The sequence below is a fragment of the Strix aluco genome, chromosome 4 (assembly GCF_031877795.1).
Source record: "Strix aluco isolate bStrAlu1 chromosome 4, bStrAlu1.hap1, whole genome shotgun sequence".
Classification (NCBI taxonomy): domain Eukaryota; kingdom Metazoa; phylum Chordata; class Aves; order Strigiformes; family Strigidae; genus Strix; species Strix aluco.
Window position 1 is genome coordinate 119,324,399 of NC_133934.1, and position 18,636 is coordinate 119,343,034.

At 33.8% G+C, this 18,636-nt stretch overlaps 1 protein-coding gene across 3 annotated transcripts in view; it reads left to right on the plus strand.

Annotated features, from left to right (window-relative positions):
- The window catches only part of PPP2R5C (protein phosphatase 2 regulatory subunit B'gamma), an 85,349-nt gene extending 67,120 nt beyond the window's left edge, over positions 1–18,229 (plus strand). For 2 of the 3 annotated variants that reach the window (XM_074825120.1, XM_074825122.1), the window contains 8 exons: positions 49–157; positions 2,319–2,372; positions 5,049–5,219; positions 5,780–5,907; positions 7,461–7,562; positions 9,686–9,758; positions 12,061–12,177; positions 15,301–18,229. In XM_074825120.1, coding sequence (XP_074681221.1) covers positions 49–157; positions 2,319–2,372; positions 5,049–5,219; positions 5,780–5,907; positions 7,461–7,562; positions 9,686–9,758; positions 12,061–12,177; positions 15,301–15,432 — 886 coding nt within the window. In that variant the 3' untranslated portion in view covers positions 15,433–18,229. The remainder of the gene's footprint in view (positions 1–48; positions 158–2,318; positions 2,373–5,048; positions 5,220–5,779; positions 5,908–7,460; positions 7,563–9,685; positions 9,759–12,060; positions 12,178–15,300) is intronic. The other variant, XM_074825121.1, reaches the window with a different exon arrangement.
- The last annotated feature ends 407 nt before the right edge of the window (positions 18,230–18,636 follow it).

Here is an 18,636-nt window from a genome sequence, read left to right on the forward strand (position 1 = left end):
ACTTTGTGTAATTACTGGTTTTTATTCTTAAATTTCTTTCCCTGACAGCATAATTAATGGATTTGCCTTACCATTAAAAGAAGAGCACAAAATATTCCTATTGAAGGTTTTGTTACCATTGCACAAAGTGAAATCACTCAGTGTCTACCATCCACAGGTAAGTTTTGTGTGGTGCTTTTCATACTAATTTTAAAGTGAGTTTGCCTAGAGAGGTCAGGGAGACGCTCGTCACTCTGACATGGATTCTGTTCTAAGCTTCAACTCTTCCCTGTTAACTGGCCTTGGGGAAATTATTTAATACACGTACCAGGAAATTATTTAATACATGTACCCATAATGCTTCACTTGCTGAGGGGAAGAAAAAATGTAAAAAATATATGTGTGTGTATAAATAAATCTCTTTTTTTTAAAGCACTGTAGTGTTTATAGATGAAGTAGTTGGTTCATGTGAGAGTTCTTGATATTTATCCACCCACAGAATTTTTTGTTTATCTTGCTCTTGTCTGTAATGTTTAGACATACAAAAATTGCAGAAAAGTATGGTTTTAATGAATGTCATCTATAAACAGTTTTTTCTAAACTACGTGGAGAATTTCAGCTGAATTCAGTTTCTTACAACTGTTGATGTTTTGAAAGGAATTGGGCAGTTGCTAGGACATCATTATTTAATTCAATAGATCTTTTTAGAAGTACACAGAAAAAAATGGGGTATCTGAGTTGTATTGTCTTTTAAACCAGCTGTATCTTTTCTGTGCTGAGTTTAGTTCCATTCGTAGAGAAGTGGGGAATCATACAGTATTAGAGAAAACACAGGATTATTGTGCTATGCTGGAATTTTATCTATGAGAGGTTGTTACACAGCTTTGTTCTTTTAATTTGAAAGTTCAACATTCTCTATGTAAGTTCAAGTATTCTAAGTTGTAAGTACCATTTCTTCAAATAAAATTACTAACAACTTGTATCTTTAAGAACACCATTTGTATAATTACAATTCTCTAGCAATTAGAGATGCTTATAAGCATTTGCTTTGGATCTTGCCTGCTGGGGCTCACATCAGTTCCTGTTGAAGTAGTAAGCTAGAGTGGCTCCCATTTCAAAAGATTTTTTTTCTTTTTTTCTAATGCTGTGAACATAACCTGTTGAAGTGTGGCCAATCAGACCTTTATTATAATCTCAACTAGTACGGACATCTGTGATCGTCACCTTTTCTTCTACGTACCTAAGATGAACTGGTCTGTGTTTATTCCCCTTAATTCACAAACTAATTCCCCAAAACCTTCAGGTGATTTGCATTCCTCATTACTATCAGTAAAAAGAAGATAGTGACTTAGGGATGCCCCTCTTACATGTCCTACTGAATGAAATGGGAAAGCACTTCAAATGAGCTTAGTGTGGGAAACACCAGAGTAAAACCACAAAAAATTTACATTGAAACAGGGGCAGATATTCAGAAGGATTTGCTGCCAAATCCAGATATACATGAAGAAAGCTAGTTTCTATATTCAATTCAAATTTACTTTAGAATAGCAGAGGACAGTAGATGTAATCATCTTGGTACAGTCCTCAGGTTACCTAGGGACATTCTTCATAGCAATCATCAAAAACAGGAAAAGAATTGGACTCATCAGCTGAACTTTCATAAATGGAGAGATGTTAGGAAAATGGTTACACAGTTCATGACGTGTGTAGTGATCCTCCTACTTACTTTGGGACTGTTGGCCTGTCGAGTGAAAGGGATGTAATAGTTCAATGTTTAGGCACAGACAGACAGTCTCATTCTCAGAATTGAAGTTGGCAAATACTGTAATTCAGCCTCAGCTTGCATCAGCTTTACACTGATACGCATAGTTATCATTAGTTCTCATATATAGAAAATCCTAAGATTTACAACTCTTCAGTACATTTTTAACTCACTTAGGTTATGAAGTGGAAAATACTTACTAAATTAGCATGGGACACCAAAATGTTAGGGAGTGGAAAGCACTTTAGAGGACAAGACTGATTTTTTTTAAGTCCTATGTTTGAAAAGATGAAGTGTGCTGAAATGCAAAGTACTGGGTCTAAAAAGAAAACATCAGATTACGTGTTTGCCTACACTATAACCCAGAAAAAGGTTAGGACTTGAGAAAGTTGGGAAAAATTGGTGAAGCGTATTTACCCCTTCATTGTTTAAATTGTCTGCCAAATAATTTTTGTAAAATCACAGAACTGTTGTGGTTTTATTTGAATTCAGTAGTGTTCTCCACTTATGCTAGTGATTTCAAAGTATGTTCAATTTCACAGTGAGCATTAATAAAAATATTTCTCTTTTACTGTAGCTGGCGTACTGTGTAGTTCAATTTTTAGAAAAGGACAGCACACTTACAGAACCAGTAAGTTTATCTTGCTATTATTATATATTTTGGAATATTAATATCTCTTTCATCTGTAAACTCTTAAGGAGGCTTGAGGAACAAAGTATTGATACATAATTGTTTTTATTAGGAAGAGTCAAATATTTAACCATTCTGGTCTATCAAATTCAGCTTTTCCAACGGTTGTTTGTAATGTCCAAAATGAATTGAAACACCATTAAGAGCATAGCTCTTACACACAGACCAGAGTTTGTTCTGCTTATTTTGTTCTGGCTGACTGCATACGAGGTGGTTGATCCAGAAGCAGTTTAGTCAGAAATTAGCTTGTCTGAACTGTGCCCTGTTGAGAGACTAATGTTGATGGAACACAGATTTCTGGCACATGAAGCTACCTATTGATGCAAGGCTTTTGAGTCAGATCCTGTTCATGTCTACCAAGTTTGGAGTATAGACAAAACCAGACTTTGGACTGGCTGCACATAATTGCACAGATGAATGCTTTTAATTGTCCTCGATAGTATATAGTGTTTTGCCTCATTACACCCAATATTAAGTAGGTAAGAACTAATATGTTTAATTGCTAAGTAGCAGTAAAATGATTGCTACTAATAAAAGCGCACGTTATTTGATTATAAACATTTCCATTGTAAAATGAAAACTGGGATTCTTGAAACAAATGAAGTATGCAGCTGAGCAAGAACTCTTCTACTTGGAGCTTTTAATATTTGTTAAGATATCAAATCTCAGACATTCTGTCATTCGTGCTATATGAGATCTTGAAATCTTATCTTGAAATCCAGACATCAGCTAGGATGTTACATATTTCCTAGAACAAATCTGAACTAATATGCATCCAAGTCTGTTTCCATTTTTGATCCCAAATTAGTACATGATTACAACATTCTTCAAAAATTTAGGGCATGCATCACCGAGGCACTAAGTTTCCCTTCAAAAATTCTGGTCATTACAAAATAAAATGCTTTGTTTCCCCTTATAATTGTCATATGAGACTTTCTGACATCTTTTTAAAAAAATCTGCAGAAATTTCCTAAGGCTTCATTAAAGACATAGTGTCTGCTTTCATGATTAAATAATACATAAATGAAAGATACACTCATTTCTCACTGAGTTGTCTTGTCAGTGATGATATTAAATACTGCTTATAGTTTTTAAATATAAAAACCTGGACTTTTAAAAAAATGCCCTCCATTTCAGAAAACAAAAAATGACTGCTTTTTTTTCCTAAATGAGAGAAAACAATATCTGAGAGAAAGAATAATGGATTGTTGCAACTTTTAAACTATATAAAAAAACAAATATACACTATCTTTTAAAAGAGTTTTTTCAAGAAGTCTGCTGTTTTGAGGTTTTATTTTGTCTCCAGTTCTACATCTAGGACTAGACAGACACTGGCATATTTTTGTTCTTTATGTGGCTTTTTAATCCTTAACCACAAAACAAAAGCATTTATAAATTTACACGTTCAAGGTTGTATAAAATATCTAAAATTAAGATTGAGTGCTATGCCAATAATTTTTAAGTATTTAACATGGTTTAAATATTCTTTGAAGGAAAACGTCTTCCTATTTGAATATTGTTTGGCACCAGATCTCCACAGATGGAAAACAGTTTTTATAGTTTTTAAAAAAATTGAAAATTTTAAAATCTTACACTTTAGTTTGAAAACTGACATCTTTGGGGAAAAAAATCATCATCCTTTCATAACAAAAACATTTGTGTCTACTCGCATTTTCCTTAAATCAGAAATGGCTAGCAGCACAAGAGTCATTATTCCTTCAGTACAACTTTGTGTATTTTTTGAATAAATTATGATGCAATTGATAAGTAATAAATACAATGTCTAAATATATTTAAACTGCTAAACTAGTATCACTTTTCAGACTTAAATTCTACTTATATATCCAATAGATGAGAGAGTTTGTTTTTCAGTTAGACTTCAGAAACATTTCCTACAGATGTATAGACACTTCCTGAAGAGTCATGAGCCAACTGGCAGACAACTTCCTTTTGTGTCACATTTTTATGGATCCTTTAGTTGTCTTTCCTCTTCTTCTGCCCCTCCCTGCCCTTTCCTCCCACTTATCTTTTGAGTATTCATGGCTTGCTAGGCAAAAACAGCTTCAGCAAGCTGGGTAAATAATTTAATCACGAAGAAAGTTAAGACTGATTATAGTAAATTAAATAAAACTCAACATTTAAGAGCAGCATGCCTAGAGTAGTTGGTCACCTGTCAATTTGGGTATTTATAGTAAATCTTTTCTTAAAATATAATGATGGGACTTAATTTCTTGAGCTTTGGACTACGCCTCCAGGAAATTAAGTTTGAAAGCTGCTATCACTTAAGCAGCAGGTAATTTTCCCCATAGTATAGTAGCAAATTTGCACTTTGATTTGATGATCAGGTTAAGTTAGATGTCAGGTTACTTTCTCTAGCCTTTTTGATTATTATTTTTGAACATGTCTTTTAAATATGTAACTTTGTTTTCTGAAGTGTTTCAAACCTATTAACAGTTATTTCTGTGACACTGAACCATATCTGATCACTGCTGTCACATGGGACAAGAAATCTGAGTTTTCTGTTCTGTTTAAAATACCTGGCTTCTTAATGAGCTATAATTTAGTGCAAGGTAAAGTCAAATTATCATGAAGGTTATGTTCACTTTGTCTCTACAGGTTGTAATGGCACTGCTGAAATACTGGCCAAAGACTCACAGTCCAAAAGAAGTCATGTTTTTAAATGAACTAGAAGAAATTTTAGATGTTATTGAACCATCTGAATTTGTAAAAGTTATGGAGCCTCTTTTCAGACAGCTAGCCAAATGTGTGTCCAGTCCACACTTTCAGGTCTGTACTTACTGAATGTACAATAATATGAGGATTTTTATTGAGCAGAATTTTTGTTGGTATTACCTACTATTATTCACCATAATTAATTTTTTATTTTTTGAAAAAAAATCTTCCAATTCTGTGTCAAATTTTAGGGATAATGTTAGCTTTATTGTTGCTTTTCAAGAGTGCGGTATGTGCCTTCCTGTTGGGTTATTCACATCAGTGTTATGCTTCACATAAAAGCTTGAAAGCTTGCTGTTTTCAGAAGTACCTGAACCCTTTCAGTACATAGTGTTTGCATTTCGCTGCTTGTAATAGAGTTCTACAAATACTCTTCCTTTGGGAAAATGTTCCTTTGCTTGAATTTCACAGATCATAGGTTATAGTTTGAATTATCTCCCTATCAAGGAAAAAGCAGTTTTTCCATCTGTCTTTCCATCAGGTCTGTGACTCCCATTTGCACTAGAAAAATCCAAATCCTAAGTTGCAGCTTTTCTTACCTTTCCCTTGTATTTGCCAAATGTTTCAATTATTTACTGTAAGAGATTGTGTTCCTTTTTTTCATGTCGTCTTAGGTTGCGGAGCGAGCGTTATACTACTGGAATAATGAATATATTATGAGTTTAATTAGTGATAATGCAGCAAAGATTTTACCCATCATGTTTCCATCCTTGTACCGGAATTCAAAGACGCATTGGAACAAGTAAGAAACACTTGTACAAATAAAATTCTGCTACTTCACTTATGTCTAGTTCTAGGCTTAAAGGTGGTTCAGATCTTTGAGTTGCTAGTTTTAGCAGTGTGTTGAACTGTTTATGACATTAAAGTTGCTGGATAAGGAGGAGACTACTGGTGTCAGAATTTTTAGGAAATGCTAAGAATTAAGGAAGATAGTTTTTCCTTTTTTTTCATTAAACAAGAAGTAGTGGTTTAGTGCATCTAATCCATGATGTATTTTTATTCATATGAAACAAATTTGGCATTAATCTATAGTTCAGATGCTTCTAAAGACTGACTTTGACTTCTGATCTCTAATTTCTTTGTTGATTTGCATTTCTTCTGCATTCTAGTGGAATATGTTGTAAATCAGGTCATTTTTTCCTCCACCACCACCCCCCCTTTTTTTTTTTGTTTAGTGTTTTCTCTTCTTTCTCCATTGACTATTTTTGCTTTTTTCCCCACAATAACATAGTACTTACGCATGAAGACAGTCCTGGTTAGCTCCTTTCTGCAGCTGTTCCGTTGTAAAGGGCCTCTTTGTTTGAGTTATTGCACAACTGCTGGGATGGTGAAAGTCACATAGTCTAGTGCTGACCATGAATTGAGGGCTGGTGGTGGGTTGGCCAAGAATGAGTAATCAATCTGCCACTAAACACAGGAAAAGAAATGGAAGATAAAGTGATGTTGAAGTGATTGGTTACTGTCACTGGATATAAGCAGTAACAAATAACGTACTCATTAATAACAATTCTGATTCAGTGATGCAGTTCTACATAGTAAATGTGGATTGCTGTCAGTTTTTTTCCTGGCTTTCAAGGCCATGCATTCATTTTATTCTGAGCAGAAGTCATGCTACCCAGTACAGCTGCACTTTTACGTTTAACTCACGTGTATGATTTAACTGATAGCTTTTTGGATTTAATGATCATCAGTAGATTACAGACTGGAACTGTAAATTACTGTGTAACAGTGCTTCATAAAGCAGATTATTTTTGTTTAATTTTTCTGATGTTTTCCACTTCACTTTTCTAACACTCTTCTAGAGTCCTGGCATAACTGTGTTGAAGTGAGTGCTGTTGCTGTGTGGCAGTTTTCAAAATGAATGGTGTCTTTTCTAAGCTCCTTTAATCATTAACTTTTTTCCTGAATTTGTCAGTTGCCAGTAAGTTAACTTATATCAAGATCTTTAATGTCATCTTGCATTTTCTGTAATAACGCTAGTTTGATTAGTGTTGACAACTAAATTTCAAAACTAGTCCTGTATTGATACACGTAGTATTAAAAGTAAAGTTCAAACATCAGAAGTGTGACAAGTAGTACTATAGAGTAAGAAAACTGCATTCAAAGTTGATAATTTCAGTACTTGTATTAGCCCTTTTGAGGGTAAACTGAAACTTCCACTAACTAGTTTTGTTTCCACTTATTCTGAAATGATGTAATTTTCCAGTTATGTAGGCTATTGGCTACTGTTGACCAGACAAAATAGATTTCAAAGTTTAAAGTACTCTGAGTTTCAACCAGAAGTTTTACTTATAGGACAATACATGGCTTGATATACAATGCTCTGAAACTCTTCATGGAGATGAACCAAAAACTGTTCGATGACTGCACACAGCAATTTAAAGCAGAAAAACTGAAGTAAGTTTTCATGTCAGTGTGTCTGTCTGTTCTTGAATATTTTGTTCAGAGTGCTTTAGCTCTGAAAAACTACTGTGTCTTTAGTGGTAAGTTGCCCATTTGATTACAGTACAGCAGTCTCAGAATTGACTTGGCGAAACTTCTTGTTATATATGAACTGTAAAATCTCCTTAAGAGTAGGGTACTTCATGTAGTCTTTGACCTAATAGTGCTGGAGGTCACCATCTTCCTAAAAATTAATTTTTTGAGAAGGACACTGCTAATCATAGAGCCCAGTGTAAAAGATCTGTTAAAGAGTTTAGTTTATATCTGGTGTTTATTTTAGCATGCTTTATTTACCCAGTGTTATTTTCTTTCATGTTGTCACTCAGTTCCTCCCAAAACACTCTTCCAGTATTTTTCAGCACTGCATTATGTGAGAGCATATGTGCATGTTTTTATAAAAATTACCCGCAATAAAGTTGTTAACTCTGTTGTGTAATACAGGGCATTTGTACATTATTTGCCAGAAGAATCCTGCTGAGTTTAGTATATTCTTGCATAGGCCAGTGAACAGAGCAGGGATTTGGAAGCTAGATTTTTCTGGTTTGTGCCCAAAAATGCAGATAACTTTTATGATCATGAAGTCACTTATCTTCTGTTCCTCTATTTCCAATTTTGTTAAATAGAATTTTTTGAATATTCGTTATATTATAAAGCCTACTAAAGTGAGATTGAGAAGTCAAAATTATTAATAGCTTGGCTCTCATTTTAGCGACAGGGGAGCATAGTTAGAAAGTGGGTACTGAAAATACCTGGATTTGAATTTTAATTTCAAAGTGAACAGGGATTCCCTCAAGTAGTGGTTCAAATTATACATTTATTTTAAACCAATATACTGGAAGTAGTACAGATTCTTAATGTGGATTGATTTGTCCAAGTTTTGACATTGCTCACTACAATTTTAAGTAGAAGTGAGCTTGTAGTATAACAGATTTTTCAGATATATGTGTGCTTATAGGTAACAAAATGTGAACATTTGCTTTTTAAAAAAAGACTATGTGAGTCTCTCTTCCCTCGTAGCAAATAAATAGAATCTCTTCTACATGGGAAAGCAGTCCTTCTCTGTTGCATTTTTTGACAGGGGGGTGGTGGGGGTGGTGTTTTGGGTGTGAACTAAGGCAGGTAGACTGCTGAGTGACGTAATAACAAAACAAAACCAGAAAAATCCCCCACCACATAAGAATTTAAAAGGAGGTGGTTAAAGAGTTGTTCCCCCCTCAGCCCAAAGTTAACTTAATTGAGAGTTGGAGGCAAATTGTGTATGTGCTTGAATATAACTGCTTTTCTTTTTTTTTTTTAACATTTGGATCATCTGTTCTATGCACTGGAGCCTGAAAAGATTTTTAGAACTCTTAAGCTCAAAGCCCTTTTAAACTCTACCACCTTTCAAAGACAGATGTTCATTCTAATCTCTGCAATAAATTGTTTATCTGTAAGAAAGAAAGGAAAAAAAAAATCTAGATTATACCATTTGGAATTACATTAGGCATTAGGAAACAAACCTTTCCTACTTTAATTTTTTTTAAAAAAAAGGACATCCCATGTCATCCCACTCGACTTGTAACTCTTGAATGAGTGTGTTTTTGTCAGGTACTTCTGTTAGTGTTCAATTCAGAATGTCTCTGGGCTTTTTCCTTTAAACTATTATCTGAAGCCATTGGCCTGACAGTAAGAATTTCTGCTCCTTTCTTATGTTGCAATATAGAATTCAAATATTATATAGTTAAAATGCAAACACACTTTCAACATAGATCAAGACTTCTTTCTGGTTTAACTCTCTTAACAATGTACAGTTATTAAAGATAAACTGGTATCAGCCAGCTTGTTGCTTTCATGAGAAAATACAGTTTTTTTCCTTTTTAATGTTGCTTTGTGATCATGGGGTATTGATATGATGCAAACTACCCTATCAACAGTAAGTGATATTTTGGACAGTAGGCCAAAGCAGGCATAGCTAAATAATTTATTCTGTTGAATTCTTCTAGTGAATTTCTTCATATTTGAGAAAGTGTACAAGTTGTGATGCAAGATTCACCAAGCTGCATTTGCCATTTTTGGTTCTAATTTTTTTTTTTTTTCAGAGAGAAGCTAAAATTGAAGGAACGGGAAGAAGCATGGGTTAAAATAGAAAATCTAGCCAAATCAAATCCCCAGGTATTTCGAAAAGATTAACATGTTCATGTTTAAATAATTTAGTTTTGTTAAATATCAGTGGGGGAAGCAGGTCTGACTGATCATGGAAATAAAGCAATTTCACTAATTGTATTATGAAAGATACACAATAAAAGTACTTTTAAAATTTGTAACCTTCCTCTTGTGCAAGTAATTATTTTTTTAAAAAAAAGGTTTCTGAAAAGTATGGTATGAAGTACTTTTTCCTTTTCTTATAATAGGAGATATTCTGTATTGTGGTTTGAAAAGTTATTGTGCAAAATTATGGAAAATATAGAGATGCCGTAATTGGTTTCTCTTGAAAAGCTGTTTTGCAAACAATATATTACAAAAGAGATCTTTCTGCGAACTGTGAGTTGTGACTGGTCAGTTTTCCTCCGTGTCAAATGGATTAAAATAATATTGTATGTTCTTGTCTGCTGCATTTGTTCTCATACTTGCATTGGGCTGGGCTGGTGAACCTGCACTTCAGGTTCTTGCTAAAAGGAAAACATCACGTCAGGCATTACTTGATGTAACTGAAATTTTGATAAAGAAACGTCCTTTAGACTATTCATTATATTTTGAAATTATGGGAGAAGGGGATGGTTTGGCTTGGTTGCTTTTTCCCCCCCTATTTAATCTGCTTGGAGAATGCTGCCAGTTTTCCTTTATTGCAATGATACTGATTGCTGCTGTGGGGAAAAAAAAACCCAAACATTTCGGTTACTTTGCAGACAGAATTTTACTATACTGCAGCATGGAACTTACTGTACCGTATCTTTGCAGCGTTGTCTAGCTGAGTTTAAAGTGGTAGAAGGTGGAGTAATGGTACTCTATAAACAGAAGCGGAACACTTTATGATCTCAGTGCTGTTTTAAAACAAAGTATGGGGTCATCTTTTTTTCTAAGAAGGAGTAATTTCATAAATGTTTTTTTCCTCTTGTGGCATTTCTCATGGAGCAATTACTAAACTGCTCAAATAAAACTAGTTAAACAAAATATCAGTTAACAGAACAGTTAAATCAAAAAAGAACGTTCATATGAAAGCAGCAATCTACTTTGTGACAAAACTCCTCTAATCAGATAAGCCACACAAAAGCCTTGCTTGAAAGAGTACTTGATATACGTGGTCTTTTGCTATCACAAATGATGAACTATTGCATGTCTGGCTAAATAAGGGGAAATGACTTGTAGTACTAAAATTTAGAGTTCTACAGTGTAAATTTCCTGTTCTTCCAAAGCAATTTTTTGTAACTGTGTACATTTTCTGAAACTCATAAACACAGCCTGTATACAGTATGTTCATAGTATGCTTGAAGAGAGCTAATAATTGGAAGCAATTTAAAATAAAAATTATTAGTTTGAAGCCTGAGTGTTCCACTGAGTTGACGTAAGGATAGAAATGCTTTTAGCACTCTATATAATGGATTTTTAAGGGTTGCTTTTTTTCCTGGAGTTTCTATTAACTGTTTAATTTGTCTAATTACTGACAGTTCTTGTTCAGAGCTATTCCTGACTCTGCATGACATGAGAATACATTTTAAGATTTTAGATCATTATAATTATATTCATTAAATCCTTGCTGTCAGTTTTTTCTATTTTATATCATCTGCTTTAAGTTATTGGTACACTCGGATACTAAAATATTTATGAGGAAAAATGGATGAAAAAGTGTGTGTGTGTTTGTAAATGAGTTTTGATTTCAAGACCACATATGCCTCATCTAAATTAAAATAGAATTTCAAATATTTAGATTGCTGTACAATAAGCTTTAGATACCATACAAGTGTTTTTATAGGATTTTAATTCCCAAAAGACTTTTATAGCTGTTTTACTTTCTCAAGACAGAAAAGTTTTAATATTTTGTTTTGAAATTATTTTAAATGTGTATTAACCATATTTGGCCTTCTAACAGTTTATTTTCTCTTCCAACACAAAATTGCATCAGAAAGTAAAATAATTGTGTTTGAGTTGCTACACTGTTCACAAATCACTAGACAATGTATTAATAAGGTTTCAGTTAAATGATTGCCAAAATCTGGCAAAATCTGAATATTTTAAAATTCAATCTCAGATGATCAAAGCATATTTTTTGTATTCTGACTGTACTTTTCAACAGGATGTTTCCACCAAGTGAAAGTATTGGAGTTCCATTTTAAAATCTATTACTTGGTGCCTGGAAGCATAAGATATTGAAGCTAATCTCAAATAACTAATCATATCATTCAAATGCTCAAATACACTCTTAGTATTTAGGTATTACTACTAAGAATGATTATTTTAACACTTTGCATTTTATTAGTACCCAACATATAGTGACACGAGTTTGCTGAACAGTCCTGTTGCAATGGAAACAGATGGGCCTTTAATTGAAGATTTGCAGATGCTGAAAAAGACAGTGAAAGAAGAGGCTTGTCAGGTAAAGCCATGTGAAGATAACAAAGTGCTCTAAATTATGAATTACTTTTTTTTTTAAGCAACTGTTAATCACAGACTTAAACTTGCGTTGTATTTTTCAGCCCTGTAACCTGTAACCTAGACTAATAAACTTCATTAGAGCTCCTGCTTTTAAGTGATACTGTAGCAGCCAGGAATTCAGTGTTACACTTGTAATGCCTGTGAATCTCTATATGGTCTCTTTTGACATTTCTTCTACAGAAACTTTCTTTTCACTTGTAAATAGCTTCTTGTGTCATGAGAGGAACAATGATTATGCTTTAAGGATAGTTAAAAATATGGCTAAAATCTACCACATCATGTTCTATTCTCTATATAATAGGTTTGTTTTTTCATGAGGAAAACTTGTATAAAATATAGTCAGATTCTAGTGATGACATTTTTCTTTGTTATTCAGAGCCTTCTTAGTGGCTAAAGCTACTATGTTTTGAAAAAAATGTGTATAGTGTGCATCTGTCTTGCCCACTCATGGGTTGTCTTCCTGAGTCCACCATCTGACATGTTCCATTACCTCCTGCAGGGCAAGGACTCTCAAGGTCATTCCAGTCTTTTCATCTTTAGCTAATGCTTAGTAATCTTCAGGTATTTTTAATTTAACTTCAGTTAAGTGGAACTAGAATCCTGACATTCAAACTAGAGATTTAAACTTGGAGTTGGTGGAAAACGGAGAGGTGCCATGGATCATTGCCATATCACTAAGACACCTGGTAGGAATATCAGGAACATGAATATCTCCAAATCCAGCAAAGTTTAAGACCAGAGAAATGATCTGGAGCTTGAAAAATGGGTTCAGATGGGAGATAAAGTCAGTTAATTTGAACCAGTGTATCAAACAAGAAATGTAATTAAAATAAGCATATGGTCAACCTAACCTCCTGCAGTACTTCCTTAACGTTACAGTGTCATTATCCTGCAAGATTATATTTTATTTATTATTTGTACTATGGCATTTTGGATGAAGGTTGCAATCAAAATAAATGCTGGAATGTCTCCAAGACATGTTCAGTGATTGCTGTTTTTTAAACACTTATCTCCAGAGCAGAACGCTATGACTTACATGTAAATCTTGGTGGCTGAATTACAGGCCTATCCAGGGCAACAGATTGAGAGTAGCATTTCCCTGAATGGGAATGCTGGTTAGAGCTAGTCAGTGAGGAGCACTAGGCTTATCAAAGTTTCTAAACCTCTGCCTTTCTTCACATCTTGGATAGCTTAGCTAGGCCCACATGATGGGGAGAGGGGCCTCCTTTCACTAGCTTCAGAGCCTAGAACCAATTCTAGTGGAGAAACGTACATACAAGATTATTGAAAAAAAAAAAAAAGTACTGCTTAGAGTTGTGTTGATGGTAGTGTCCAATATTTCCTAGTACTTAACCATTTTCTCAAGATTTAGGATGCTGGTTCACTTTCCATCCTGGCCAAAGGGAATTAAAACTTATACCTCCTAATTCTGGGTACTCTAACGTTAGTTCTGGAAGAAAACCAGTCAAAGTATGACTGTATACTAGTAGTTGGGACAAGCAGTTAAGAACAAAGTTTCCAGTCCCAGCTGCTGGAAGTGTTTGAGGATTTGGGCCAGTATTATACAACATAAAATGCACAAACTAAAACCAAGGTCTCTACCTAGGTCTTACCTTCTTTCCTATAAAGAATTCAAGAACTATAATGTTGGGGCTATATACAGTTTCATTGATAGCATTCCATCTGGAAAATGCTTGATTTCTCCCCCCCTGCATTGTTAGAAGGGGTGGGGAATAAAATAGTGATACTAACAGAAAAGGAACAAATTGTAAACTAAATAAAATTCTGAAACTTGGGTTGGAACTGTTCAAACATTCTTTAGCCATCTCTCCAAGTGCATGCTTTCCTGCTTTTCCTTTCTTTGAAAGTGTTCAAGGAGTAAATGAGATGATAGAAGGTTATAAGCCTGTTTTTCAAAGATCCTGTCCTTGCAGAGCTAACAGAACAGTTTGAAACAGGAATTCTTATTGCTAGGAGAACTTATAATCTGTGAAAAGTATAAATCTTGCAAAAGGATTGATAAGTCTGGATCATCAGGCAGGAAAAGGATTGATTAAGGATTAGGGTATTGCTGAAAGAAAGGTAGGTAGCATTCTTGCATCAGTCTTTGAGGGGACATTGGAAAGACACTTGTGTGGTATCCCTTGCTAAAACGAGGTATTACAGTTACCAGGGTTTTCGTTGTTTGGGTTTTTTTAAAAAAGGTAAGTCAAAAGGACAGCTTAGTTTTATTTTTTTAAATAAAACTTTGGAAGTGAGAAACTACGTAAAGATCTGTACAGTGTCAGTGAAAGTAAGGTTTATGCCGCAGGTTAGCAGTGTAGCAGAATGTCCATACTGAAGAGATGATGGAACAACTGAGGAACATAGACTGTACCAGACTGTGCGAGCGTTTTTAGTGAATACTATTTGCTACAATAAAATTTGACCACCATGACTTACTAACTTTTTGAACATGCTAGTAAATCAATGGCTAAGTAAAAGCCAATCAGTTTTTATAAGGGCTTTTTTATAGAAGAACATGAATAAACATCATTGATCTAAGAGGCAAATTAGGGTAGGTGAGACAGACATGGGAACTATATAAAGACACCATTATGCAGTTTAAAGATACTGTGATAGGAATACTGTCTGGTTTTGAGAGAGCATCAGTAAAATAATACAGCAGAACCTTAAATTTGCAGATATATGAATAGTGCAAGTAATTATAAGCATGGAAAAAACTTTAAATTATTTCTCTTACATGTAGAGACATACAAAATGAAAAACAAGTGAGAAGATAGATGATAATTTTATTTTTAAAAATGTCAAGTGATAGTGATGGTAGTAATGTCATGATTGCTAATGGCTTAGAGCTTGTTTCTGATTTTTCTTCTTAGCAAAAAAATGGTTTCAAGACTTGAAACTGGGTAGCTGGTGGGGTAAAGAGGAGAAGGTATAAACTTTTTCCCATATATTTTTTATTTCTTTTCCCACAAGTGAAGATACTGATGTTCAAGAAATGTTTTTAAGTAATTTAGTAATTAAATATTTTGGGCCCACTTTGTTCTATTTTTTATTTCAGGCACAGAAAGATCAGAAAAAAGATCGTCCTCTTGTGCGACGCAAGTCAGAACTGCCTCAGGATATCTATACCATGAAAGCCTTGGAATCACATTGCAGAGCTGATGAATTAATATCACATGATGGGCATTAAACTATTACAGTGATATATTATTTTGGAGGAAAAGTTTTTTTCTGGACTCAGTTCTACAGTAGAACTTACTTTTTTGTGCCATACCAATCAGTTACACAGGAAGTCAAAGCTTTCTTCAACCCAGTTCTGTAGGCAATAACTTTAATAGAGTATGCAGCTCAAGATTAGTAGTTCAAACAATGGTAAATTACAGAATTCCATATGCAGAATATTGGGTCAACTATAGTCAAGTGGACACAATTTCCTGGAGGTGTTATCATAGTACCAGCTAGCTGATAACATGCAGTTTTTATAATCACGTTTAAGAAAAGCATTCTATACACTCTTTCCATCTAAATAAGTGAATGACCAATAGTTGGTACTAATGATAAATGAATGTTTTCAAAATTAAAATTATTTCAAATTTCAGTATTAAACTTTTTCTAGGATTTCTCAACTTTACAGTTGTTTCCACATTATTGCTGTCTTGTAATATACCAGCAGTTTTGAAAATACACAGTTATTCTTTCGTATTATAAAACATGGCTTACAAACTGGTAACTTTCATGACAATCCTCAATCATCATTCCTTTCTAAGAATTGTGTAAATTTATTTCTCCTTTACTTAGGATAAAGTTATATATCTATATATACCATGTCCTAATACTTTATGTATATTTAAAGCCATATTTGCCAGTCTTTAGTGTATAATACGGCACCAGTATTCCAGATATGAACTGGTAGAAGAATTTTTCCTAAAATGAAAATTTGTTTACTATGACTGGGAACAGACTGAATATAAAATTTCATTTTAAGTTTTTTCAAGTCAATAAAATACTCTTTCACTGTTTTCTCCCTTATCTGAGCTTTTAATACTCAGCATTTTTCTTGGGCTCTAGGAGTTCAGTATTCTGTGGCAGATATTATGCGTGATTTCAGTTGCATCGGTTTTTATCTGAAAGATGAACTTAACCTTTCAGGAAACTCAACATCACAAACTTATTAAAATAAGAAAAAGAACAGACCCTTGAATTCCATTCTGCTTCTTTTTAAGTGAGTCTAAGAGCTGAGGAGATAGTGACCATAATTTTACCATGAAAATATTTTTTGTTGTTGTTGTAAAGAGCACATGTGCTGCAAATACACCTCACAAGTGAACTGAAAATGCATCTGAGTTGCTGATGATCTTCAAATGCTGCTATATATTCCACAAGATTACTTGCATGTAATGAGCTTTTTGTTGTAGATGGAAAAGCACGGGAGGAAAATCTCTTTAAAAATATAGTGCTTTGTCTTCAATATTTGATTTCTCTCAGGGTGGCCAGTATTTTAACTTACTTATCCTGCTTACAAGCTGTTTGAAATGTGTTCTGCTATTCTAAATGGGTGATTAGTTTCTTTTGTCTCTGGCAGTAACATGATATAACTTAATGTTTAATGTCTTGATGCATAAAGAGATAAAAACGTGGCTTCTTTAAAAATAGTTTTGTTTTACTTTTTAAGGAAGTATAAGGTCTCCTGCATCCATTAAAAAAAAAAAATGCGCAAAGCAGACATTCGTAGTAACCTTGTGCAGATGTAGTGCCTGCTGTTTGTTGGTTGCATTTAACATTCAATTTCCAATATTTGTTACTTTGTCTATTGGAAGAAAATTGTGGGTGGTAAATATTGGCTTACAACAACTAAATCTAAAGACCAACCCGACCTTTAAGTGGAATGTCCACTGTGTCTGAAAACATTTCCTGTAAAACTTGAAAGAGAATATGCTTTACCATTAGGATAAACTATATTAAAACAGTTTAAAGATGCCTTCTCCTTTTGAGGGAAAAAGGGTGCTTTTTTAATTGTGTAAAGCAATGTCTATGTATTTTGATATACCATTGTTTGAACTTCCATCTTTAGCTGGTAGATTATCAGTTACCTTTGATTTTGGGTGTTCAGTATGTTTGTGCAAGAGATTGCTGAAAGGAATTATTCTTATGTTACCCAAGGGGAAAAAAAAAAAACACCTGTATATCAATGTTTGGTTGATTGTGTGATGCTCAACGTATAAGAACATCTTTCACTGTCTAGATTTTATTTCTGTTCTTTATTGAAGATAAACACTCACCAAAAAGGGAAATACTATGGTATTTTTAAAGACTTAAAGTTCACCATAAATTCGTATTTGAAGTTTTGGGCCACTGAATGTTTGCTTAGGCAATATTCCAAAATCTATCACCACTAATGGTTTAGCATGTTTATTATCAATATTTATATAATTCTTATAATCCTGTACTAAACCGTTCTAAACCTAATACATCCAACATAAAAAGAAAAATTAAAGTAGAATTTTGGTGACTGTTGTTCTTCATAAAGTCCTGTGTCTGACACCTTCCCCTGTTTTCCAAAATTAACCTGTACATCAGGAATGTCAAAAGTAATATTACAAGTGTCTTTTTAGTGTGGCTTTAGTATGGCTTCATTTTAATATTGTACATACATTGTACCTTGTTTTATGGTAATAAGTAATAAAAATGTAGACTTCATATTTTGTACAGAATCGTCCTATGTACAGAATAAAAAGTTCCTAGAAACAGCAAAAATAGGTAAGTGGCACAATTATTTTTCATTAGACAATATCTGTAACATTATGCGTTAGTGGAATGTTAAGTTCAAATGTACCTACATATTTTTTAACATTTTGTAATTCAACTTTTTGTTCTGGCATTGTTTCTGAAGAACTTCATACACCTGCCATTTAATATGCTTTTATCTAATTTTAAAACTTTAAAAAAATGGTGTATTATATGGACAAATAAAGAACATGTGAATTTTACTTGCTCATTATGACACTAAATTTAGCACAGGGCATTTGGGGGGGTGTTCAGATTATCACTGTTTGCAGAATATGCTGTACAAATTAAAATAATTTCACAAATTTCACAAAACCAAGAAAAAACTTATGGAAAGGCCATTAGTAAAAAAAATGGGACTAATGGGTATTGAGCAGAAAAAGCAGATTTAACTTTTAGAACAGCTGTCAGTACTGAAAGGAATTTGATAAGACGCATCTTTCATACCATAGTATTTTCCCCTGTAACACTTCTATATTGACAGGCTTCAAGCAAAGTAGCCATAAAATCGGGGATTATAGTGTGGTAGGTGATATGTGGTTGGGTGGCAAGGATGTAGGAAAAAAACTTAAGTCTGCAGTAGGAGTTGTCTTCCCTCTGGAATCCATAA